Source organism: Rhinatrema bivittatum, chromosome 12, assembly GCF_901001135.1.
Source record: "Rhinatrema bivittatum chromosome 12, aRhiBiv1.1, whole genome shotgun sequence".
Classification (NCBI taxonomy): domain Eukaryota; kingdom Metazoa; phylum Chordata; class Amphibia; order Gymnophiona; family Rhinatrematidae; genus Rhinatrema; species Rhinatrema bivittatum.
In genome coordinates this window covers 39275028-39301907 of record NC_042626.1, presented here as the reverse complement: position 1 = coordinate 39301907, position 26880 = coordinate 39275028, and the positions used below count along the sequence as shown (strand labels likewise).

Genomic DNA, 26880 nt, shown 5'->3' with positions numbered 1-26880 from the left:
AGGAACTGCACTCGGCAGCATCCCTTCCTTTTTTATAAATGAGTGATAGCATCCACCATGTCTCCCAAGTGTGACCCAACTTGACCGAATACGTTGAAAGTCTGAAATAAGAAAGGGGAAACTTCGTTCAGAAATCTTATGAATACAATTGAGAACCCATCCGGGCCGTGGCATTTACCAAAGGGGCAATGCCATAACCAAAAACCTGAGTTTGTTAGCGAGATAGGAAGCTCTAATGTTGCATTTTGTTGAAAGTGGGGAGGTTGATCTGATTTACAAAGTTAAAAATCGTGGAAGGGACTGTATATTGTAGTAAAGTAATGGACGAATGCTTTTTCGATTTCTGCAGCATTAAACGAGCACACCTCAGCTTGGTTCTTCAGCTGCAATATATTGGATTTAGTGTGTGTGTAAGAAAAATATAAATATTTAAAGCAATTTTTTATTCAAAAAATAACTTGATTAGAACAAATTACATATACTTATCCTTCAAGATTTCCTAAAAATACTTAAACATGTATCTTAAAACACATTAAGCACATTTGCTGTTCATTATTCTATTGAGTACAAAGCTAAGCAAAACTAACCCTCAAGTCTAAACTACTGCTAATCTATGACTAACCTGAGTTAGGACAATTCTTGTAAATGCAGTATAAGAAATCACACTCACTAGTGAACATTGTAACAGAGCATCTCTTGTTCTACTATATGTGACCAAAAACATTAATTCAATATCATATGGGTGTGGAATTCTAATTTCCAGATATTATGATGTCCCTCAGGATTCCTATAAATGTTAAGCTGTAATGTCCAGATGATGCAATGTCCCATCCCAACAAGGCCCTTGTTTCGCCGATCCGGCTTCCTAAAGGGAACTTTCAATGGGAACGATCAACAGCAAATTAAACACCCAAGAAGAATAATTGCAATGACTAAATGCTCAGTAGAATCTATATGGGTAGAAATCCCATGTGTGTTGGGTAAGAGTATAGTGATAGGAGTATACTACCATCCACCTGGACAAAATGGTCAGACAGATGATGAAATGCTAAGAGAAATCAGGGAAGCTAACCAATTTGGCAGTGCAATAATAATGGGAGATTTCAATTACCCCAATATTGACTGGGTAAATGTAACATCAGGACTGGCTAGAAACACAAAGTTCCTGGATGTAATAAATGACTGTTTCATGGAGCAATTGGTTCAGGAACCAACAAGAGAGGGAGCTATTTTAGATTTAATTCTTAGTGGAACACAGGATTTGGTAAGAGAGATAACTGTGGTGGGGCCACTTGGCAACAGTGATCATAACATGATCAAATTTAAACTAATAACTGGAAGGGGGACAATAAGTAAATCTGCAGCTCTAACAGTAAACTTTCAAAAGGGAAACTTTGATAAAATGAGGAAAATAGAAAAAAACTGAAAGGTGCAGCTGCAAAGGTTAAGTGCTCAACAGGCTTGGACATTGTTTAAAAATACAGTCCTAGAGGCACAGTCCATATGTATTCCACAAATTAAGAAAAGTGGAAGGAAGGCAAAACAATTACAGTCATGGTTAAAAGGTGAAGTGAAAGAGGTTATTTAGCCAAAAAAAATCCTTCAAAAATTGGAAGAAGGATCCATCTGAAGGAAAATAGGATAAAACATAAGCATTGTCAAGCTAAGTGTAAAACATTGATAAGACAGGCGAAGAGAGAATTTGAAATGAAGTTGGTCATAGAGGCAAAAACTCATAATAAAAACTTTAAAAAACATATCCAAAGCAAGAAACCTGTGAGGGAGTCGGTTGGACCATTAGATGACATAGGGGTTAAAGGGGCTCTTAGGGAATAAGGCCATTGCAGAAAGATTAAATTAATTCTTTGCTTTCGTGTTTATTAATGAGGATGTTGGGGAGAAACTAGTACCTGAGATGGTTTTCAGGGGTGATGAGTCAGATGAACTACTTGCTTCATAAAGTCACACTCTTATTAAGGAAAATTCCTCACCTGTATATGGCTGTATATTCAATGCCTCTTGTTACCTGAGCAAACTGCATTATCAAAATGCTTCTAAAGACTCCCTAAAATCTTTTTTCAATTAGTCCAAGAAAGCTATACTGACCAATAATTTAAAATTCCCTCTAGGTGAATATACTCACTATTCAAGAAATTTGACCTCTAATCCAGCGATGAATATCCAAAGTCGGGAGCAGCAGAGATTAAATCTTCACAAACACTCTCTGGATCTCACAGTCAGAGCCCAGAGTGACCTCAAATATGTAAACCCTATAACAAACCATTAAATAAACAACCATAACTCCCATATATCCGTTAACTCATTCATGCCTTCACAAGCAGGCACAAAAAAACTACAAACAAAAAGCAAAAACTCACTTGCTGGACAATGCTTCCAAAAAAAACCTTCATGGCTACTCACCTCCTGACATTCTCCTCCCTCAGTTTAACAGCTTTAGACAAACTTTTTTGAAAATGAGGCTCACCACATTTCACTGTCCTCATTTAAATACCACCCTCCCTACTGTCCCATATCCAATCAGATTCTACACCTATCCAATGTCTGACCATTGGAGAGAGGGAGATATCGAGAGAGAGAGAGATCTATATCAGCTCTGGCCAAAAAGACACCTGGCTTATCGCCATGCTCATGAAATGTCAGTTGTGTATACTTTAGGGCTCTATTTTATCCACCTCCAAAGATTGTATATCTCTTCTCTTCTACATGCCTCCAATTTAAGGGTATGGACAGAGCAGTCTTATTTATGGAGAGCTGTGAGATCTTTATTTCTGTCTATTAGGAGAGAAGCTTTTACCCTCCGCTCTTTTTGAATAGAGCTGGCAAAACTGATATTCTGGGTCATAAATTAGTTGGCTACTTCCTCTCTGACAAAGTCTGCTAGCTGAAGATCTCCCAGGAGAGCAGTGTTAAATCTGGAAGAAAAGGATTTAGGATGGAGAGACTTATTAGTGGGTGGTGGCTGGATGTTGTTCTTGCTAGGATGTCACTATATAATGCAAGAAACCAGATTAGAAGTACAGAGAAAATCAAGCCCATATACTATGCCTAGGTGAGAAAAAAGTGTAATATTTATCATCGGGGTGTTATCTCCAAATATCTGTTAAGCTAAAAGGCTTTAATGAGATCGCCATGTGGCTGTTTGACCAGACTTAAGTGTTGAGGTTTTGACTTTCGAAGGATCTAGGCACATGTTCCAGTCACCACCCATACATAAGTGTTCGAATCCAAATAAAGCAAATCTATCTGTAAGAGTGGAAGAATTCAGATTTAGTTTGTATACGTTCACTAAATGAAAAGGAATAGAGAGAACATTGCAAGATAACATACAGTATCTCCCATCAGAGTCAAAGTAGGATCTATGACCTTCCGCTTTTAGAATTGAAAGATAAGATCTGTCCCACCCAGCCAAATCTGTTTTTCATGTTCTAGATTAGTTAAGTGTGTCTTATAGAAAAAGATGTATTTTGTTTCTTTTGGCATGTGGTAGGATATGCTGCATTCAGAGAAGCTATTTTAATATTTTAACTCCTAACTGCAATAGGATCTCATAACAGAAGGAAACCCATGAAGAGTATAACAAAGTAACAATACACAATAAAGTCTAGCTCAAATTCAAAAGAGACTGTATGTGGTCGAACTGGGGAAACCTCATATAGTGCCAAAATCAGGCTAAAAAATGCCTATGTTGGCTACTTGTTTTGAATCTCTAACTCCAACAATGTGGTTGTTAGAATGCTTGTATAATCATCGGTGACCCCAGAAAGACAGGATTCCAAGTCAATTGCTTCACTTGGCTATCTTGACAATTCAGTGTGAGTCCACTGTTGTGGGAGCTGATGATGGTATACAAGAAAAGAACAGAATGTTATACCAATCACAACTCACTGTTATGATGCCAAGGTGCTGTATATGAAACTTCATGCGGTAAGTGTCATAATCCCCCTAAGGGATTATTAACGGTACACCGATTATTAACGGTACACCGATCGTTCTGTCCTAGAAGACTTTTGTGTCTTTTAGAGAGGCTCCTGTAGTTGCAGAGAAGACCTCTTCCTCTTCGATACAGGACAGATCAGAGTAAATCCTTTGAAGATTCCAAGGAACCAGTGGACAGTTGCTCAGACATAGGCTCAACATCAGAGAAACCAAGTTCTGCCATCTCCTCAAGTGTGAAGATGACTTGAGGGTGCACCGCTAGTTGATGTTTACGAGACGACTTGGTGGACAAGGAGCTCTGTGATGTTTGGCCACCAAGTCGTGAAGTTCGAACTGGGGAAACCTCTTGATGGTAAGTGTCATAATCCCCCTAAGGGATTATGACACTTACCGCATGAAGTTTCATATACAGCACCTTGGCGTCATAACAGTGAGTTGTGATTGGTATAACATTCTGTTCTTTTCTTGTATACCATCATCAGCTCCCACAACAGTGGACTCACACTGAATTGTCAAGATAGCCAAGTGAAGCAATTGACTTGGCATCCTGTCTTTCTGGGGTCACCGATGATTATACAAGCATTCTAACAACCACATTGTTGGAGTTAGAGATTCAAAACAAGTAGCCAACATAGGCATTTTTTAGCCTGATTTTGGCACTATATGAGGTTTCCTCAGTTCGACCACATACAGTCTCTTTTGAATTTGAGCTAGACTTTATTGTGTATTGTTGATATCTCAAGTGTTTAGCATTTACTGGACCTTTTTTTGAGTGAGTATAACAAAGTCCCATGTATGCAATTAATAGACAATATTGCTTTCAAGAGCCTGAAAAGAGGTTTTGTTGCCAGTAGAGCTCTCCATCAATCCCCTTATCCAGAGAAGACCACAGTGTACTACAATTATGTCCTTTACCCCAATAATCAAAGCAAAAGAACAGAAACAGAACACTGTAACTTCCCTCTGAAACCCAACTAATCCCTTTTCCCTTCTTTTACTTGTCCCATCCCTTCCCCCCAGATTTTCAAGTCTAAACCCTCTCTCATAACCCCCTATGTGGGATCTGGGATCTTTTCTTGGGTTAATTTTAGGGGATACCCTCCTCCTGGGTCCATACAACCTTCCCCACCTCAACCATTAACACACTCCTTTCTCGTCACACTCCTCTCCCATGACTTGTTTACACATGCAGGGCCTTCATTTGGACTTCTGAAGCCAATGGGATCAGCGTTTAGTCGTTATTCCACCAAGTCTGTGTTCCCCGTAATGAGGTCATCACTTCAGTGGTGGACTAATTCAGAAGTTCTAATGGTAGGTCTCTTGCAGGGCCCACAGAACTAAGTGGCTGTGTCTACAGACACAGCCACTTAGGGGGATTCGCATACAGGTGGCATGGATGCAAGGGTCATGATCCAGTGGGGGAGAATCATCTGCAAATCAACCACCTGGAGCTTTGAGCCATTCACTACACACTAAGGCTTTCTTTCACCTGTTTGGGAAAGAATCTTGATTCAAATGAACACCAAGTTATTTTACATAAGTAGAGAGGTACAAGCTTTTATGCTGTCTGCCAGGATCTCCTCTGAATCTAGTCATGGCCAAACATCACAAAGCCCGTTTCCAGGTATCATCTTCCAGAAATCCAGAATGTGTGGCAGGGTGCCCATGTGTGCCCATGCCTTCCTACAGAAGAATGCATCGGGAGATGCGCCACTGAAGCCTGCGCACATGTCTGTGTAGAGGGATCATGCTGGCGCCAAAACACCACGCCTGGGAAACACTGACCAATGTGAAGCAGAAAGCGAAGCATCGCTCATGAGAAGCGCAGTTGATGCTTGTCAAAGCATCCATGCAGGGATGAGCTGTGACCCGAGACACTGAAGCAGCACAGACACTCATCATGCGACTCGATGCAGCTACCAATGCAGAGGCCATTAATATCTCGCACGGAGCTCCTTGTCCACCAAGTCGTCTCGTAAACATCAACTAGCGGTGCACCCTCAAGTCATCTTCACACTTGAGGAGATGGCAGAACTTGGTTTCTCTGATGTTGAGCCTATGTCTGAGCAACTGTCCACTGGTTCCTTGGAATCTTCAAAGGGTTTACTCTGATCTGTCCTGTATCGAAGAGGAAGAGGTCTTCTCTGCAACTACAGGAGCCTCTCTAAAAGACACAAAAGTCTTCTAGGACAGAACGATCGGTGTACCGTTCTAGGTGTCCAGATTCGAACATCTTGCTAGCAGCTTTGCCCCCAGCGGATCCTATTCAGAGAGGAACAAATCCCACCCGTGGCTGGGAAGAGCTTGCGTCGCAGGCCATGTTTCAAATTTCCCAAATTCTGTCACATTTCTCAGAGGAAGCAGAATGTCAGTCCTCATGAAACTCTGCCACCACCTCACTGAGTTTACTTATTTTTATTACTCAGTTCTGAGACTGAGGGAACCCACGTGGTATATTGCATGTGTGAGCATGCTTACTGAGGCTCGGTCAAAGTTCTAGAAACTGACATAAGTTTTCTGTGCTGAGCACCATCGGATGATGTCACCTATGTCCTGCTGCCCTCTGAGAATACCTGTTACAGGTAAGCAATTCTGCTTTCTTCCTGGTGGGGAAATTTTCCTGGGAAATTTCTCCTATTTGTATTTGTAGGTTACTGTTTAGGAAAAGTTTTTGCTTCCATTGCTTTGATGCAAGTATAATGGCTTTTGCCATTACTGTATTATCCTTCATATAGGTGGTGTCACATAAAGATATGTCCTCTGTCTCCACCTGCTAGTAGGCGGAATAAACCAATACGTTTATCCTACTAGTAAAGCAGGATTAAAGAAAAGGAAACTAACAGGTAAGTCTAAATGTCTCCTCTGGCAAAAAAATTAATATGCTTCAGTTATTTGTGAATCAACTATTTGGAGTACTATCCACAGCTTCATGAAATACTGCTGAAGTGACAACTGCACTTGCCACATTTTGCAGTGAGGGATCTAACCAACTGAATTCCTGCTGAGGCATGGACTGATTGTTGGGAGAGGTATTAGAAAAGAATTTTTACTTGTCCCACCCTGTTTATTCTTTTCATTTATAATCTGTTTCAGAAAAAAAACATAGCTTGAGAGTTGGAAAGGTTTTATCGCATACACACACATACACACATACGTTCTTCCCTTACACTAGCTCAGTTTAACTTGTTCTAAGAAGACTTCTGTATAATATTTTTTTTAATGATTATCTGAGGAAGTGCAGAAACTCTAGGGAAGGTACTGTGCAGCAGGCATACAAGACATGAAAGAGGAGCTGAAAACTTTTTTTGCAGAGTCTAGTGTGACCTTGATTTATTACAGGCCCTGAACAGTTACCCATCTATCCTGACTGGAGTTAATACAAAGGCGATGGATAACTGTGAATTTCTCCTTTCAGTTGTGTCCTGAAAGAAGGTGACATGCCCAAGATCATATAATGGCAAATCTTACCCCAAGGCTTCTCTAGATTTCTCAGGCCATTTTTCTAATCACCTGAACACTCTACCTCTCAAATATACATAATATTTTTAGCAGTTCAAATAAGTTCAATGTGGACCTGGAATATCAAGTAAAACCAGTACTGCATCAGCTTCTTCAGGTTGATCTAAGTGAGATGGCAAAAGTAAATATACTTGTTTGTTTAATACTCTTGATGTAACTCCTTGCTGCATAACACCAAAGCAACTAAATAAACATAGTCACACATCTCAAACTCCCTAACCCTTCAAAGTCTGTCATAAATTTACAGCTATTCATCCAGTTGCTCTGCCCCAGTCCTGACCTTAGCTTCGTAAGAGTTCCAACAAAACTCATCCAAAGAATTATGTACTCTGCATTTGCAAAGTTATTCTACATTCCCATAAGCTTGGTTAAATAACCAGTATTGGACCATAGAATGTAGATATTCTGTGCATTTTCTTAGACATACTAAAAATCTAATTTAAAACCATGGAAGTGGTGTTCCACAAATGTATTAGGAGAAAGTAAATAGTGTACAGCCGTTTTGCTCAGTATTATGTCTGTTGCTTATGTTAGTAAACATTTTAGTTTTCAAGGGTGCTTGTTAGCTTTGACCACACTATAATGCGAGTGTTGTACATTTATCAGAATGGTACTCGCAGGTCTGATTTTACTAAGGTCCTTTTTTTCCCCAAAGACAAAATAATGAGAAAAGCCTTAGTAAAACTGGCCCTGAATGGAGGGTAACATTAAAAACAATGTAACAGTTATGCATTAACTCTGATGGAACTCATTGGTCTAAAATAGTTTAATGTAAGGGCGTTTTTCCTTCTAATATTCTGTTTGTGCTAAATATGTTTAAAACAAAGTTTGATTAATTGATTTGTTTTTGTATTAGTTTTAGGCAACCACCCATTTAATGTAGCTTCTGCTGAAATCAATTTAGTAATATGCAGATCTATCTTGGTTACCTGTGCAAGTAGTAATTTTATATACTAAATGGTCTTTCTCTAAACTACTGCTCTATATTAAGTAGGTAAAAGTTTTAATATTACTGATATGCTAATATCCTGAAACATCTAATATGCACCCAGCTTCTTGCCAGTGGTAGTCTGGTAATGGTCTTTCCATACAAATGACTACATGAGGCATCAATGCAATGATAATTATCTTGTATACCTATTATGATCACAAACTAGTTGTGGTAATATCAGAAAATAAAGATTTACTACTGTACATCTCTGTGTGTATAACAGTTTCAAAAATGGGGGTCGTCAAATCCTCATTTGGGATTGCAAGTACATCCATGTAAGGAAAAAACAAATGTATGTACATTCAGCACTACATGGCCAAATGACACACTGAGGAAACCCGCACTTTCCTTTCAGCCATATGTGCCTGCAGTCCTGGCTAAGGAACCAGTTAATTTCATTGCTGTTTTCCCTACTGTGCTTGCTGCTAGCAGAGTGAAGAGCAGGGATCAATTGCTGCTCATTGCCTCTGCTTCCTTCTGCAGCAGTTAACGGCACAGATGCTCATTGCCACCAGTCTGGCCCTGCTTTTCTTCCCCTACCTGCTGATCAGTGCCACCTTACCCAGCCTTGTCATCCTCCCTCACCTCCTGATCTCTGTGATCAGCTGGGCCCTGCTTTCTCTCTCCTGCCTCCAAGCGATCACTGCATGTCCCATTCCTAATGGCTGAGGAGGAATTAGAAGGCCCAAGTCACCCCTTTCTCCTCTATTGAGGAGACTGGCAGGAAAGGAGAGGCTGAAAGGGGAAAGATATGGGGAGTGATGAGGGGATGAACATGGGGAAGGGGTATCAGCCTTTGAGGGTGGGGCAAGAGATGGGTGGAGTCTGGGAGCAGAGCATGGATGAGACTAGGGGAGGTGAGCCGGCGGGCAGGGAGGTGGGGTTAAGCCTGGGGCAGGAGAGTGAGGTGGTGAGCCTGAGAGAAGCATGAAGAGCGTGAGTGTGCAATGATGAACATGGGACAATGAATGAGTGGTTGGCTGACTCTGAGACATGAGTCTTGGGGAAATGAGAAGGATTGAGAGAGAGAATGAGTCTGTGATGGTTGAGAGGGGGGATGAATCTAGAGAGGTGAGCCTGAAGGGAAGAGGGGGCAGGAGTGTGAGAGGGAAAGACTATGCTGGTGGTTGAGAGAGGGTATGAGTATGGAAAGGTCGTGCTGGGGATGAAGGGGTGAGATGGAGTGAGTCTGGAGAAGAATGTTGAGGGATGAGCCTTGGAGTGTGTGAGCAGGGTTGGGAAGTTGGATGAGTGGTTGAGACAGATATCTGGGAGAGACTGAGAGGGGCTGAGCCGGGGGTGGCTATAAAAGGAGATAAGCTGATGGTACAGAGCTATATTTGCTAATTTTGTGTTGGTTTTATACAATTTTAAAGGTCTTAATTTATTTGCTTTTCTGTTTTTAGCTTATTTTGTACTAGCACCAATTTTAATACTATTTGTATTTGTTTTTTCATTTTCTTAGGGATGTAATGTTGTACCTCACTTTAGAATATTAAATGAAAAATCTGTAAATGAATGTGATGGTGGATAGGTGGATAGGAAGGTTTAGGGTGAGAAGGGTGGATACATGATTGGCTGTGGGGTATATAAAAGGGGTGTGGGGGATTATTGCTGTGTGTATTGAGATTGAGGGGATGCAGTTTTTGGGGGAGAAGAAGATAAAAGGAAAAGTGAGAAAAAATAAAGGAAAGTGTTCTTTCTGACAGATTTGAAGGAGTGGAGGAAGGCTGAGGCGGGGTATTGATGGGGGTAGGATTATGTGGAGGGAGTTATCTGTTCATGTGTGTTTGGGGATGTGGGGTTGTGATATGGGGATATAGGTCTATGTGTAATGGGTGTGCCTGCAGGGGTCTCTGGGGGAATGGATGTGTATGTATGTGTTTGGGTGGGAGGGGTTTGTGAAGGTTTACACTTTTTTTTAAAGAATTTAATCTTCATTAATGTTTAATCTTCTAACGTAAAGACCACCAACAAAGGTAAATGTAATGTTACAACATACCACACGAATAGTAAATTAAAGAGCAAAAACACTTACATTCTCTGGTCTACATTACCTGAGATGCCAAAACTTAAGTAAAATGCCAAAACTTAAGAAACATAAAGAAAGAGGAAGGAGGTAATATATTTGCTTTTATATAATCAATACCTCACAACCTTAAGAATCCATTAACTATTAGTCACTTTATCAATCAAAGTTTCAAGATATGAAGGGCGAGAAAAAAACATTTATTTTTCTGGTAAGAAATCAAACATTTGCAGGGAAACTTGAGAAAAATGTAGCGCCAATAGATAATACTCTGTTTCAACACACACAATTGTCATCTCCTTAACTGGGTAGCTACAGAGAGATCTGGACAAATTTGAACTTTCTGACCACAAAATTGGAAATGCTCATTAAAAATACTTGCAGAAAATTCTTTATCCCTCTCTAAGCAAAAAGAAACCAAAAGAGTGGCTCTCACAGGGATGTTATCCAAGGACTCAAAAGTGGAGAGACTGGCTTCATTATGTGACAAATGATCAAATGCACCCTGCTCATTTACATTCCTCTTATGTTTTGCAAGATGATAAAGGTTGGATACTAAGGGAATTGTATCACTTGTATAGCCCAAAATATCACATAGATACTTTTTAAATATTTCAAGTGGGGATAACAAATGTCATAGGGGAAACTTATGAAATGAAGATTTTTACCCCTCTGAATATTTTCAATGTTCTCCAAGCAATTATAATTATTCACTCTGTCTTTAATAATTACAGATGTCAAAGCTTTTTCAGCAGACATCAGAGATTTTACGTCACTTAATTCCTTGTCAATTAAACCTAAATGAAAGTCATCTGCATGAGACGTTTTAGCATCTTCAGTGATCTTACTCATTTGCACAGTTAAGTGGGACAATGTTTTATCTGTTCAAGACAACTGTCCAAATATCTAAGGATAGATTATTAGGCACCAGCAACTCCACCTGTGGATCAGTTAAAGGTGTAGAGAGGAATGGCATAGAGGAAGCTCCCAGTAAGGCTGGACTCGTCTCGTAGGATACATGAACACTAGGATCTTTACCCACTGCCAAGTCTCTCCCACACGAAGTCTCCACTCGCATCTCCTTCACTGACCCCTTAGATGTAACAATGCCCACCTGGGATCACAGGCTCCAAGCAAAGCTCTTAGATTCCTTCCTTGGTGTAGTAAAAAAAAAACAAAAAACAAATTCCCCTTCCTCACCTTCAGAAGAGGTAAAGTTAGAATTTAGTACTTGAGGCTGCCTAGGAGGTAAATTGAAGACAGGGCTGAGGGATGCTCCTGAAGAAATGGAGCCCTCCTATGGTACCCAAAGAAGTTGGCATTGATGGATGAACCACATGGCAATCCATAGGACTGCTAGATGGCAAAATATAGGCTGGGGTTTTGCCCTTCCTTTTCCTTCCCATAGAAGATAGGAAGATAGACTGCAAACTCCAGAAAAATATTCTCAGGGGGGGGGGGGGGTGCTTCTCAGCTCTCAACCAGCTCTTTCAGATGCTCTCTGTAGGCGGGACGAAAAGGCCAACACCGGCATCACTCCCAGCAGGTCTCAGCATTAACCTCCACCTTTCAACTCTGGCATCTCAGAAGATTTGCATATTTGTTACTTAAACTTTAAGAAACAATGAATATGCTGCTTTGTTCACCATCAGGGTCATGTGAATTTCCTACTGGAAAAGTGCTTGTGAAGCATTGGTGTGTGTGTGCGCACGCACCTCTTAAGGGATACTGTGACTGTAAAAAAAAATCACCTTGATGCCTACCAAATAGTGAAGTGTCTTCCTTTTTCTGGTTCTGATAAATCACATCAACCAGGTGATAAAATGTAATCTTATAGCTTGACTTGTGTTGATTAAATTTGCTGGTCTCTTTATTTTACCTTTTTAATGTCTTTTTTCCCATGATGAGATTTGGATGATGTAGCTTGATGGCATATTAACTTGCATTTTGAGCAAGCATGTACTGGTGAGCAGATTAAGATGCATTTTGTGTCCTCCCTTCCCTTGCAGAGGTCATAAGTACTGTTGTCTTCTGATTATAAGAATATAAATCATTATCCTTTTTTTGATGGGAATAGTGGAATAATCCTAAAAGTGATTTGCTGGCTCCACCTGGGTCCTGGTGGCTTTCATCAAGGATTTAAGATGTTAAATAGAATCAGAGCTTTGTGCCACTAAAAAAAATTTGAAGCACTTGTCATAAAAATTGTAAATGTTATGGTGAAAATCATAACTAAACCTAGGATTTTATTGTATTGTCAACAAGTGTTAGGTTCAGCCAAATTAGTAGTCTCTGAATTTAAGGGGTGGAGGAAGTTAGATTAAATAGGACATTTCTTTGGCGGGGAGGTTATTTGGTGTGAGGGGGAGTTGTGTATGGTAGATGAAATGCAGGGGACTTCGAAGGAGTCAGAATTCAGGTCAATTCAGAAGCACCTTTTTTCCCCTTCCCAGTCTGTGCTAACTTTTTCTCTGTGCAACTTGTCCAACTTCATCAGTGTATATTGTACAGATAAGCTGTAGCATATGATCACCCAAAAAAAGTGTCTAGAGGAGGAAAACTCATCTCATTTTGTCTTTCAGTTCCCCCTACTCCCACTGATGATGTGGATGTATATTTCGAGACCCCAGCAGATGACAATGAGCACGCCCGCTTTCAGAAGGCCAAGGAACAGTTAGAGGTCAGACACCACAACCGCATGGCCAGGGTAAGAACACTAATCACCTTCCCTCAATAGGTTGTGTTAATCTCCAGAAATGCTTTGCTGATGAAGAGTAGTATTGCAAAAATGAGACTGAGAATTAAAAAAAAAAAAAATTTAGCTGTGCCATTTGTTGTTGGTCCAGGATAGAGCTTACTCTGTATACTTTTCAAATATTAAAAGGTACACAGAGGGAATCTACTTTCTCTCCAGAAGAAACTGTATGCTCTTATTAGCCTACATAGTAACAAACACAAAACGGGGATGAATTAGCAACAAGCTTGAAACTTGTGAGCAGTAGCACCAATTAATAAGGCTTCAACCATAGCTATGGTCCATTTGCATATCTTTCATAGGTTTATTTGTATTGAAAATTGAAGCTTCCTTATCCACCAGTCCAGATTAATGGGCTTTGCTCCCATACCAGCAAATAGACATACAGAGGCCAAGAGTTTGCTGACATTTTGTGCCACCTGCAGCCTCAGTATTTCTCAGAGGTGCTGATCCTGCAGTCTGGAAGTCTGGTGAACAGATTGCTCCCGGGAAGTTTTGACCTTTTTGGTTGAGCTTGCTGGTTCAGTAGAATTGAGCAGAGGATCGGTGGCCCTTCTTTTAGCTTGATCCTCTCTATTGTGTGGGGTCTGACAACTGGTGGCCCCGGTTCCCACTTCCCCCTGTTCTCTTCCTCCTCCTAGTCTCCTGTTCAGCATCTGAGTCCCTAGTGTGCAAGGGTGAAGTAGAAGTTGATGTATGAAGGCTGAGCAGTGGACATTTCATGGAAATATCCCTTTGCTTTATTTTGGGGTTTGTTTTTTTTTTTAATGAATTTATAGTTTAAAAAAAAAAAAGGCAATAGAAATCCTTGTCATTTTTTACCTCTGTGATGGAATCAGCTGTTTCTTTTGTGTCTCTCCTCTGGCAGAGTGCTGGGCAGTAAGAGTCAGCATATTTGTGGGGCCTGTAATCAAGCTCATAACTGCTCCCACTGAGCATGGGGAGTGCTGCAGGCACCATTATATTCCCTCCTCCTTGGGAGTTTTGGAAAGAGGGTAGAGCTGTTCAGATTTGGCCTCTGGGAATCTTCCCTTTGCAGGAATCAATTTGTGGACAAATCAGGAGGGCCAGAGACAGATACTGTTGGGGAGAGCCTGTAAAAACTGCAATGAGAATGATTTTTTTGCCCCAGCTCAGCAGCAGAATGGTGAGGGGGAGGTGTTTTCCAGAGTCCTCAGTGTGGTCCCATGGCAAGGGACAGGGAGCTGAAGCAGTTTTTAGGAGACTGGTTGGGAAGGCTGATTCTGCTCTGTTTCCCCCAGAGTTGTCTTCATGCACAAAGCAAGGAGCCACTCTATCTAGATCTGATCAGGTGCCATCGGCTACAGCTGGAACGTCTAATCTTCAGTCTCAGGCAAGAGAGCAAAGTAAGAATTGGAACCCAATTTAGAAGTCAATTCAATGATGGATCATTCAGTGGTATCTGGGTCAAATTCCCTGAGATAGCTGGAAGCTACTAAAGGTTACAATGTCAGTGAGCCAGAGCGGGACCTCCCCACTGCAATGCCTTGGATAGTTTAGCTGTTGGAGAAAGGATTTACTAGCCATGATTATCAATTGCTAAGGAGAATTAAGCATAGGAGGCGATGTCCTTTCGTGGATTACAAACTGGTTAAAAGACAGGTAACAGAGTAGGATTAAATGGTCAGTTTTCTCAGCGGAAAAGGGTAAAAAGTGGATCTGTACTTGAACAAGGGACCGGTGCTTTTCAATATATTTATAAATGATCTGGAAAGGAATAAGACAAATGAGGTTATCAAGTTTGCGGATGATACAAAATTATTCATAGTAGTTAAATCACAAGCGGATTGTGATACATTACAGCAGGACCTTGCAAGACTGGAATATTGTTAAAGGAGAAAATCGCTGAGACCCCAGTGACTCACCATGAATGCATTATCATAGATAACATTTTAGTAACGTCTCCCAGCCTAGACATTCCATTCCCTGGAAAATCAAAAACATAGTTGAAATATAGCAAGGAATCAACAAGCATTTCAATGAACTGAAAACTAAAAATTGGCAAAATACAATAGAATAAAAAGAGAACATTTTGTTTCGGTCAGACGTTTGACCTACCTGTACACACACACGTTAACTACTTATACTTACATCATGCCTTGTCTGATATAGTAGATCTCTCTGCTCTGCTGAGACCTCTGAATGAAATGGAGAGTTTTCTGGGTGACCCTGAAGTTTCAGCCAAAGGCATCACTGCTATATATTGGGGTATTTTGACAAACAAGTTCAGAACAGTAACCTCATCACTGGTTAAATGGAATGCAGATCTGGGTACAGCTCTGGATGCCAAAATTTGGACACACATTTGGTCTGCTGTTCATTGTAGTTTACTTGCATGTGGCGAATTAAGGACTGTGCCGCAGCTTGACCATTATCACAACCCAATTTTTTACTCAACTATTTCTTGAAGCTGACACTGTTGGAAGGAATGTGGTGAACCTGGTAGCTATATTCACATGTGGCATTATATAAAGGGATGCAGCGGTTCTGGTTGGGTTTCCCAGGAAATTGCTGACATCTTGAATCTCCTTATTTACATAGTGCTACTAACAGGTTTGTTGGCTAGATGGGATGGGTCTCTGGTTCCCTGTAAACATAGGATTTTAGTCAAATAATTCTTTCTTCATGCCCACTTGGTCATTGCAATATTTTGGAAGCGAAACCCTTGCTTAGAACACTGGCGGGTCAGGTTTTTGACATTGTAGTCACTCAGTATCTACGCTATGCCCTAAAAATGAGTAATCCAAATACTACACTGTCTGGACTGATGTGTATTGAACGTATCTCTCTGTATTTTCCTTTATTCTTTGGTACCTATATTTAATAGGGATGTGAATCGTTTTAGGACGATTAAAATTATCGTCTGATAATTTTAATATCGTCTTAAACCGTTATGGAACACAATACAATACAGATTCTAACGATTTATCGTTATAAATCGTTAGAATCGTGAGCCGGCACACTAAAACCCCCTAAAACCCACCCCCGACCCTTTAAATTAAATCCCCCACCCTCCCGAACCCCCCCCAAATAACTTAAATAACCTGCGGGTCCAGCGGCGGTCCGGAACGGCAGCGGTCCGGAACGGGCTCCTGCTCCTGCATCTTGTCGTCTTCGGCCGGCGCCATTTTCCAAAATGGCGCCGAAAAATGGCGGCGGCCATAGACGAAAAAGATTGGACGGCAGGAGGTCCTTCCGGACCCCCGCTGGACTTTTGGCAAGTCTCGTGGGGGTCAGGAGGCCCCCCACAAGCTGGCCAAAAGTTCCTGGAGGTCCAGCGGGGGTCAGGGAGCGATTTCCCGCCGCGAATCGTTTTCGTACGGAAAATGGCGCCGGCAGGAGATCGACTGCAGGAGGTCGTTCAGCGAGGGTTCCGGCGCCTCGCTGAACGACCTCCTGCAGTCGATCTCCTGCCGGCGCCATTTTCCGTACGAAAACGATTCGCGGCGGGAAATCGCTCCCTGACCCCCGCTGGACCTCCAGGAACTTTTGGCCAGCTTGTGGGGGGCCTCCTGACCCCCACGAGACTTGCCAAAAGTCCAGCGGGGGTCCGGAAGGACCTCCTGCCGTCCAATCTTTTTCGTCTATGGCCGCCGCCATTTTTCGGCGCCATTTTGGAAAATGGCGCCGGCCGAAGACGACAAGATACAGGAGCAGGAGCCCGTTCCGGACCGCTGCCGTTCCGGACCGCCGCTGGACCCGCAGGTTATTTAAGTTATTTGGGGGTGGGGGATTTAATTTAAAGGGTCGGGGGTGGGTTTTAGGGGGTTTTAATGTGCCGGTTTTTCGATTTTTCGATTTTTCGATTTTTTAACGATTTTCACGATTTTTCACGATATTTTACCCCCCCAAACGGCAACAATACGATTCCCTCCCCCTCCCAGCCGAAATCGATCGTTAAGACGATCGAGGACACGATTCACATCCCTAATATTTAATGTCTGTCTTTTTCTCTCTTCACATTTGGTATATGCTAATTATGCCAATATTTTATTGTAAACAGTGTTAACAGGTGTTACTTTTGTTCACATATTGCTACTACTTGTATGTCAAATGTTTATAGTTTCCAAAAATAAACATATAAATCAGAACCATGCATACACCTCTCACACGTAAGCATTCCACAATGCAAACAGTGCAGTCCTGTTCATGCCAAAGGACTATATCTTTATTCTGCACTCTTCTTCAGCTGAAGATACGCCCTGTTGACACACAAGGAAAAAAAAACCTTGCTGAATCTCTTCTAGCTATGAGAAGTGCACTACTGTGACCAAATTTACATAGGCAAGATGGGTCAATGAAATGCCTGTTCTGATTTCACAAAAACTGCAGGGAAACTGCTACTGCAAAGCAACAGTGAAAGATAAAGCTCCGTCAGTCACACGGTGCAAGATCAGTCTTCTACCAGTTATTAAACAAAAAGGAAAGTCTCCCCAGAAATTCAATCTAAAAGCAAACCATATGTTCAGTTTTGGGCTGCCATACTCTGCATACCAGAGCATGTCCGGAAGTCCAACGAAAGTAGTAAACTCCCCCCCCCCCCCCCCCCACACACACACACACAAAAAATAGTTATGGGGAGATAGTTCCACTAAAGTGAAACTGCCCCATGTAAGATATTAAAGTGCAGCAATGTGGTAGAGAAAAACAGCAACCATGAAAACAAATTCATGCTGCTAAACTCTTGCCAGGTGCTAACCAGTTCATACTCACCACACTGCTCAGCAGGCATTCGGCCACAAAAGCACAGCCAAACAGTGGAAACCCCCCTCAAAAAAAAAAAAAAAAAAAAAAAAAAAGCGAGCAGTCAATTATTCAAGTCTTCCAAACAATGTTGTGCTTGATCTTTAGATTGAAAAAGCACCACTTTGCTGTTTGACACAGGAAACTGTAGAGAACTTTAGGCCCCACTGATATAGTTTTGAGTAGATCGGCGCCTTGCTTATGCGTGTCTCATACTGTAATAGAGTAATCATTAAATACGAGGAGCTTTTGCTCCGATACTCCCGACACATTTGCTTTTTTTTGTTGTTTTGTAGGCTGTCAGCAAAATTCAAGATCTTTACAATCATTGGCTTCCTGCAGGGGTCCAACTCAATATACTCTCTACTGCCACCAGTTCAGTCTCAAGGGACAATCTCAAGGTTTCTGGGAGCCATACTTGCACCATATAATGTCCCGCTAACTGCAATGCCTGTCCCATGGCCGGTGCCCCTCGCCTGAAGCTGAATCTGCTCCAGGATGCCGCCACCACTGACACATCTGCCCGAGCCTGGCCTTAGGTATGCGCATATGCAATCCCCATGCTCTTAAAGGCACCATGACGGGAACCACACCACAGCGCACACTTATGATGTTAGTCACCCGGGGACATTTGTCTGGCTGTGCCCGTGGATCGTGTTGAACCTTAGCTTGCCTTGCTCTTGTCCTTCCTGCCCATCTGGCCTGGTTACTACCTCTACCTCCTTGCTAGTATCTTAGACTGTTTCTGACTTTGCCTTGCTGTTCACCTGTCTTAACCTTGGAGCAGACCTTGACCTTGCCTGCTGCCTACCACAACCTGGGACCAGACCCTGACTTCTCTTGTTGTTTGCCTCAACCTTGGACTTGATACTGACCCTGACCATGAGAAAAGGAAGCCTCTTGATTGTACCTTCCCCTCTCGTTGGCCCAAGGGTCCATTTCTAGTCCATTACAAACCAATTGTGGTAGCTTGGTTTCCTTCACCTTCTTAGTAAACTGATTCTGATTTATTCTGATGAACTCTGTTCTCCTGATCTTCAATTTGGTGTAGGAGAACCACATTTTCTTAAGTGCTGCTAATTGAGAGGTCAACTGTACTACAGAAATCTTTTGAACAGACTAGTGGCTATCAAGATTGATAATCCCTGTCGAATGCTGTTCAAACCACTCTGTCATCCAGAGAAGGCTATAATTTGAATAGGCGATTATCAGTCACTGCTGAAAAATTCTGTGATCTTTAATAAGGTCTTCCTTGAGGTCAGCAAGTGAGCACTCTCATAATCGCTAGCTTGGGTTCTGTGGTCTTACACTTTTCTCTCAAGTTCCTCTGCCTTTTAACATGCCAGACCTAGAGATCATCTAACCAATCTGGTAATAATAGACACAATTATGGCAAATCCGGTCACATTAAGATACTAGCAAGATTCAGCAAGAATAAGAGTGAGTCTGCCAAAAGCACCTCACCCACAACTTCTCACTCTGAGGCATACCAGAAATCCCTGAACAGGCAATTAGTTTGGCTTATTTTTGAGTGGTTGTGTGGTTCTAGAAGCTCTCCACTAAAGCACAGACAGAGTCTTGGGTTAACCCTCATCGGGTGATGCTACAGAAAATCTGCAAGGTGGCACCTTGGGCTTCCTTACATAGGTTAGTCAAATATTACAAGTTGGACATTCAGGTGAGAGACTTTTAGAGCTGGCATCTTGAACAGGTTTGCCAAGTTCCCTCCCAGGATAAGGGAGATTTGGTTACATCCCATGAATCTGGACTGGTTGGATGGATAATGAAGAAAAAATATGGTTCTTATCTTCTGACTTTCTTTCTTTCCTTGAGTCCTAGAAAACCAGTTTAGAATTCTACCTAATTTAGCCTTCATCCTGTCTTCAGAAATTTTTACTGGATTTTAGTAGATGTTCCTTTGATCTTAAGAGGATTGGATCCTGGTTTGAGGTCCACCAAAGTGTGTTTAGCCATGCTCGTAAGGTCAATTTAATGTTAATTTGCTTTGATGCAGAGAGATACTGAGGCTGCAGATGGCTCAGTTCCATATAGGAGGATGATAAATTCTTGGTGTCTGTCTCCATCTGCTGGTAAAAGAGCAAAACACACATATATCTTGATTGGCTTGGTAGGATTCGGGCAAGAAAATTAGCAGGTACTTAGCAAATTTTTTCAAATTGTTCGTTCGCTTATCTCATTCTTGGATCAGTAAAAGGTATGCATTCTGGCTGCATCTCTTAAAGACTTTCCTTAGGCAATTTAAATATCAGTGGGGGGAATTGGGTATACACTGAACTAAAGATGTATATGAAAGATAGGCAAATGGACAGTAGCTATGGTTGAAACCTTGACGATTAGTGCTACTGATCACACATGTTAAGCTTTTTGCTAATCCAACTCCTTTGTGTTTCAAAAAAAAGTATGTTTCATTGTCTTAATTTTTTAATTAGGTGAAGAAAGAATGGGAAGAAGCTGAGGAGCAGTCTAAGAACCTTCTAAAGGCTGAAAGGCAGGCACTTGCTCAGGTAAGGGTACAAGGAACTACTTCAGAGCAGCTCCATATCTGAGTGTAATTCTTTCCTCCATTTTTGTTTCTTATGGAATACTTTTGTCTTTGGGCTGTTGCCATCACAGTAACATAATGAATGACTGCCGATAAAGACCCAAATGGTCCATCCAGTCTTCCCAGCAAGTTGTTTAGGGTAATAAGTGCTGCTTCATGCAGGTTATTCCCATGCAGAAATGTTATACCAAAAGTTGGTTACCTCATTTCTTCATGTCCATCCTCTAACCACTAGAGCAGGAGTAGCTAACTCCAGTCTTCGAGAGCCCCAATGGGCTTGGTTTTCAGGATATCCACAATGAATGTGCATGAAATAGGTTTGCATACAGTGGAGGCAGTGCATGCAAACCTATCTCATGCATATTCATTGTGGACATCCTGAAAACAATGCCTGTTTTTGGCTTTCAAGGAGCCCTAGAGATCTTCTGTGTTTATCCCATACCCTTCTGAATTCCATTGCCATTATTGTCTTTACTACCTTTTCTATGACAGCATTCAATGCATCCAGCACCCTTTCCATAAAGAAATATTTCCTGATATTTTTTCCTGAGTCTACTCCCTTGGAGTTTCATATCACAACCCCTGTTCTATAACTTCCTTTCCATCGCAAAAGGTCATGGCATAAAGTAATTAAGTTCTCTTGCTCTTGGTGGAATATTGATCAATACTGTTTCAGTCTCCAGTCACATACAGGCCGATGCAATACCGTGCGCAAAGGCTAGCACATAGATTAACCCATAGTTGGACACACATCCATAACCCCTGATGCAATAAGGGGATCAGCGTGCTGAAAACGCATGTCCAAACAGGTATGTAGTTAATAGTGCTCATTACATGTAAATGCTAATTTGATGAGGCTATTACCTAGTACCTCCAATGTAAAAATTAACTCTGTGCCCGATGCGCACATTTTAACTTCAGTAATTAACACCAGCCCCTGAGCTGGCATTTAAGTCTTGAGGAACCCCAGAAGTTGAACAGAAAAGCAGCAAATACTGCTTTTCTGTGGTTCTTCCAACTTAATATCATTGCGATATTAAGTTAAAGGAACCACAGAAAGCAACAAATAGAAAAAAAAAAAGTGACAGCAGTCAGGTTCTGAAAACAGATGCTCAATTTACGAGGGTCCATTTTCCTAACCTGCAGTTGTGCATGGGTTAGGAAAACGGATGCTCATAAAATTGTCTGTTTTCCTAACCCATGCACAGCCATGTCTCCTGGGTGCCTGCTGCTGAGGAGACGCTAGGGATGCACATTTTCCCCTAGTGCCTCCTTTTTAACACACCAGCTCATTAGTATACTGCATCGCACACCCAGGAGAGGTGGATGCACGTTAAAGCGGCACTCAATCATGAATGCACATTTTTCGTGCGCTCATATTTCTTCGACCTGGTTATGCCTATTTCCCTGCTGGTCCTCCCTTGTAAAGCATGGGATATGAATGTGCATGCACGAGTCTTGAAGGCAAAAATTAACCTGCTGTAAGCTCAATTATTAGCAAAGCTGTCCATTGTTTGCTTTGTTACTACTGTGCTGGTCTAACCAAGTGTGTAATTTAGAAACTAGATTTTTAATAAGCATTTCTCATAAGGTGCTGTATGTTTACATAGGTATGGAAAGGCATGCAGGAGAAAGATATTGATTTAGGATCTTATCTGGAGCATCAATATCTTACAATCTGAACAAGTCATACATTTCATTATTCTTTATTTGGTTAAGGTTTAAAATCTCCAAACCCACTGAATATTTGTTAAAGGGGGAATCATATGTCTAGTATAAGCTCAAAAATCCATATCCAATCTTGACACATGTAATTAAAAGTTAAAATATCTACAACTGCTTTGGCTTTATCAGAGTTGCACTTAATGTGGAGCCTATTTATCAAATTGTAATATTTAAAAAAATAGGCCCTATTAAGATTAATGGGACCTATTTATAATAACATGCATTATTAAATTTTGATAAATAGGTCTCTATCTGTAAAGCTAGCGCAAGCTCTACTGTCCAAAGCATTTCTGACATTGATATAAACCTGTGATTTGCAACTTTCAAATCACAGCAGGACTGACTTGGCAGTTCAGCCTTCTCGAGTAAAGTACCAGGTGTGGTTGAGCAAATAAGTTCTTGAACTTTGGACAAAGGTGCTATATAAAACTTGTAATATAAGAAAGTGTAAACGATGCTGATTCATCAGTTCCCCATTTTTTTTTCTCAGTTTTCCATAAATTCATTGAATGATCTGTTGTATCCATTTCTCAGGCTGAATTGTGGCTAATTTTATATCATGGACTAATTTTGCATTAAATTCACAATGTAAAAAAAATCTTTCTCCATTGATGAGCAGGATGAAATTGGATAGACAAGTGGATAATGTCATATGATGGCACCAAGATGGATAGCTCAGATTATATCAGGCTTTTGAGCATGCACTGGAGCTCTCCAGCAGCAATAATCCCATATGCATACATGGTAACCATAGTAATGACAGCACAAAAGGACCAAATGGTCCATCCAGTCTGCCAGCAAGCTGCTTATGGTAGTAACTGCCGCTCGTGCAGGTTACTTCCAAGCCTTATGTTAAGGGTAGTAATATTAAAAATCAAAACCAAGCAACTGTCAAACCCATCATTACGCTAGCAACATTTTTACAGAGTGAGCAGCCTTCTGATAATTCATACAATGCTGCTACTTGAAAGTGCTTTGCTTTTGGATTTGGCAGTAAAAGCAGCCCTGCTTTTTTCCCTAATGTCTGCGTATCAGTTCTCTGGACTGTAAAAGAAAGGGCCCAGCACAGGTTGTCTGAATCCAACAGGAAGGTTGCGAGAACCCTAGGTTCTTTTTTTGTGCTCTGCGGGGTCGGATGTGTTTAGCGCTGTGTCCCTGTGCTGTAGCTTTCACTAAATTTGTGTTGTGCTGTCCCAAAAACTTTTTTCTCCCAGGACAAGCAGAATGGAAGTCCTCGCATGTGGGTGACATCACTGGCGGAGCCCTATCGGGGAAAACATTTCTGTCAGTTTCTAGAACTTTTTTGACTGGCACACTGAGTATGCCCAGTATGCCATAATCCCTGTAGCCACAGGGGTTTCCCTTCAGTCTTTTTTTTCCATGCTGCAGTTTGCCTCGCGGTTAGGAGCTCTGTGAGAACTCTCACTAAATTTTCCTCACGGAAAAAACTTGATTACTTCAGTAAAAAGTTCCCTCATAGGGGTCTCCCATCGCAATATTGTTTTAATCACTCGGTGAGTAAGTATTCACTGTCCCCGGTCGGTTCCTGCCCCTACCTTTTTTCGGTATCTGCAGGCCATCGACCGCTTTTGGGCCTCATCCTCTGCCATCATGGCAACAGGTTTCAGAAAATGTCTGGAGTGCCCCCGTACCATGTCAATTACCAACCCGATTGTTGTCTGTGTGCTGTTCCTCTGCTCATCACATGACATTTCTCACTGCCCAAGTTGTGCCCAGATGACTCCGAAGGGTAGGTGGGCTTACCTAGACAAGAGACCCTGTTTAAAATCAACATCCACCCAATCGTCACCGGCAGGAACATCGAAGAAATTAGTCATCAAACCTCACCGGGAGCACCAGGGCAGCGGTGACCGTTAGACTCTGTCTAAGGCATCCGTATCGTTGTTTTTGGTGTCAGAGAAAGACCGGACCGAGCACAGAGGGAAGCATAGACACTGGCACTGACGTGAGTCTACTCCTGGGGATGACACCGCATCGGCCTCAATGGCTTTCAAACCGATTGCAAAGAGGACACGGGTAGAGTAGCCTTTAACACCCTCTCCACCCGAGAAACAAAGGCGATCCCCACCGATATCGGTGCTGGGTACTGAGCCCCCACATCCCTGTGGAGTTGTCAGTAGCACTTAGTCTGCCTCTCCCTGTAGCTGCGATATCTACACCAGTTTTCAGGGAGGAACTGTACTATTTCATCCGCCAGGCAGTGCTCGATGCTCTCAAGACTTACAGCCATCGATGCCGGCCCCCATAGAGACACCGGAACCATCGATATTTACACTGTTGCTAACCAGACTCGATACTCATTGGTGCCCTTCCAACACAACCCGGACCACAGATGCCAAAGCAACCCGCAAAGTCTCTCAAAGTTCTGATTCCCATTCCAGGATCCTCAGAAGACAAAGGTACGGACTCCAGTCCCCTTTCAATGCTGATTCCACAGATGCTGGAACCGATGCCTGGTCCATCAGGGCTTTCGGGTCCGAGAGACCCACATTTTCCCTCAATGCCTTTGTTGCCGCCGAAACCCACATTGGTGCCACCGCATCTTCCATCGAGGCCATTGAAGGATGCATCTGTGCCAACACATCCTACAGTACCAACCTTCTTCCCACCCTCAGGATCTAGACTAGAGACCTTTTCTGATACATGGAGGACTTCTTATCAGAATCATCTCCTCCGGAAGAAAGGAGAAAATCTCCCCCCCCCCCCCCCGAAGATCTCTCCTTTGCTAATTTTGTAATGGAGATGTCAGACAATCCTCTTTGACGTGATTACAGAGGAGGACACACGCCATAAGACATTAGAAGTTCTCCAATTTGTTGATGCTCTGAAAAGTTATGGCTATCCCTGTCCACGAAGTGCTAGTGGATTTCCAGCATCGTCTCTGGGAGCATCCTTGTACTTACTGTCCCGCTAGTGAATAAGAGGACAGATGCATCAAATAGGGTCCCACTGTGCCCACACTCCTGCACTCCCTCAACAGGCAGCATGATTTTATGGCTTGTAATGGGACAGGAGACTTAGATTTCTTTTAATAACATTTTTGTCAGTTGCACAGTGTCTGTAATCATTTTAACTTCAAAAGACTTGCATTTCTGGACTGTTAACATTTCCTTTCATTATCCTGATCATAAGTCCAAGATGCAGTAGTCTGGTTCTGCAAAGTGCCCCTCCCCACAGAAATATCTGCCTGGTCATCCCTGTGATGTTGGATCTGGTGTCTGAGTGAATTCTCTGGAACCAATTATTTTTAAATTCCTGGGTTCTGGGGTTCGCATCAAAAAGATGACAGCAGTAGTCTGGGACCCACTGAGGCAGTACCATTCTAACTCACTTCTGCCATCAAACTGTAAACATTGAAATAAAAAAAAAAAAGTCACTGTTTAACATTTTTTTTTTAAAGCATTTCCAAGCAATGATTAAATCATTGGAAAAGGAAGCAGCTAGTGAGAAGCAGCAACTGGTGGAGACTCACCTGGCCCGCGTGGAAGCCCTGCTGAACGACCGCCGCCGTATTGCCCTGGAGAATTATCTGGCTGCCCTGCAGGCTGACCCCCCAAGAGTGAGTTTCAGGGAAAAGTCCTTTTCTTTCTCTTAGATCAGCTGTAATCAATTGGTTAAAGTACTGACTTTCAAGTGGAGCTATTCTATGATCTTGGACATGTTACTGTAGATTTTTGCTTGACTGACTTTTTACTGTAACCTTGATAAGGTTTGACCTGTTTCTTGTTTGTTTTTTCTCTCTTGGAAGACCTCTGGTTTTTGCTTGGGGGTGAAAAATTGTGTATTAAAAATGTTTATTTTAGCTTGTTACATAGAAAACTGGCAGGCTGAGGTCAGCACGGGAGCCTATAAGGGGTGATGTCAGTAAACCTGTTTGTCTCCATGTGCTGGTTGGGAGGCATAATGCATGCATCTGGGCTGGACTCAAGGAAAGGAAATTATCAGATAAGAACTATCTGCTTACTGGATAACGGGTGAAAGGGTAAAGTCAGGGAGGTAGGAAGAAGCAAAAGAGCAAATCATGAAGGGGAGATAGGATTTCTAAGAGAAATTAAAACTTTTGGCTAGTAAGAAATCATAGAGCATAACAAGGAGGCTAGAATTGGACCAGCTCAAAGTGATTAGGTTGAGTTTCTTGGCCATTATTGCTATTCCCTGATTCCATGTGTTACGTGTTTACCAAACAAACTAAAGAGTTAGCTTCATTTTATTCCAAACATCTAGCCTCATCGCATCTTGCAAGCTCTGAAGCGTTATGTCCGGGCAGAAAACAAAGATCGTCTTCATACCATCCGTCATTACCAGCATGTCCTGACAGTAGATCCAGAAAAGGCAGCACAAATGAAGTCTCAGGTATGCTTCCCCCCCCCCCCCCTCAAGATTGGTGTGGTGCTTCAGAAAATCTTTTTTTTTTAATTCTTTATTTTCAAAATTTTTTGAAAACATCCCAAGAAAATCTTGTATAGCAAAGCGGATGTATATAAAATAGGCAAAAAAAAAAAAAGAATTACATTTCAATAAGTAATCAAATAATATTTGTAGACATCCTAAATTAT

At 41.8% G+C, this 26880-nt stretch overlaps 1 protein-coding gene across 7 annotated transcripts in view; it reads left to right on the top strand.

The window, feature by feature from the left end:
* APLP2 (amyloid beta precursor like protein 2) overlaps positions 1 to 26880 on the top strand; it is a 171398-nt gene that overhangs the window by 112976 nt on the left and 31542 nt on the right. For all 7 annotated transcript variants that reach the window (XM_029573900.1, XM_029573898.1, XM_029573896.1 and 4 more), the window contains 4 exons: positions 13079 to 13203; positions 20466 to 20540; positions 25725 to 25883; positions 26549 to 26677. In XM_029573900.1, coding sequence (XP_029429760.1) covers positions 13079 to 13203; positions 20466 to 20540; positions 25725 to 25883; positions 26549 to 26677 — 488 coding nt within the window. The remainder of the gene's footprint in view (positions 1 to 13078; positions 13204 to 20465; positions 20541 to 25724; positions 25884 to 26548; positions 26678 to 26880) is intronic.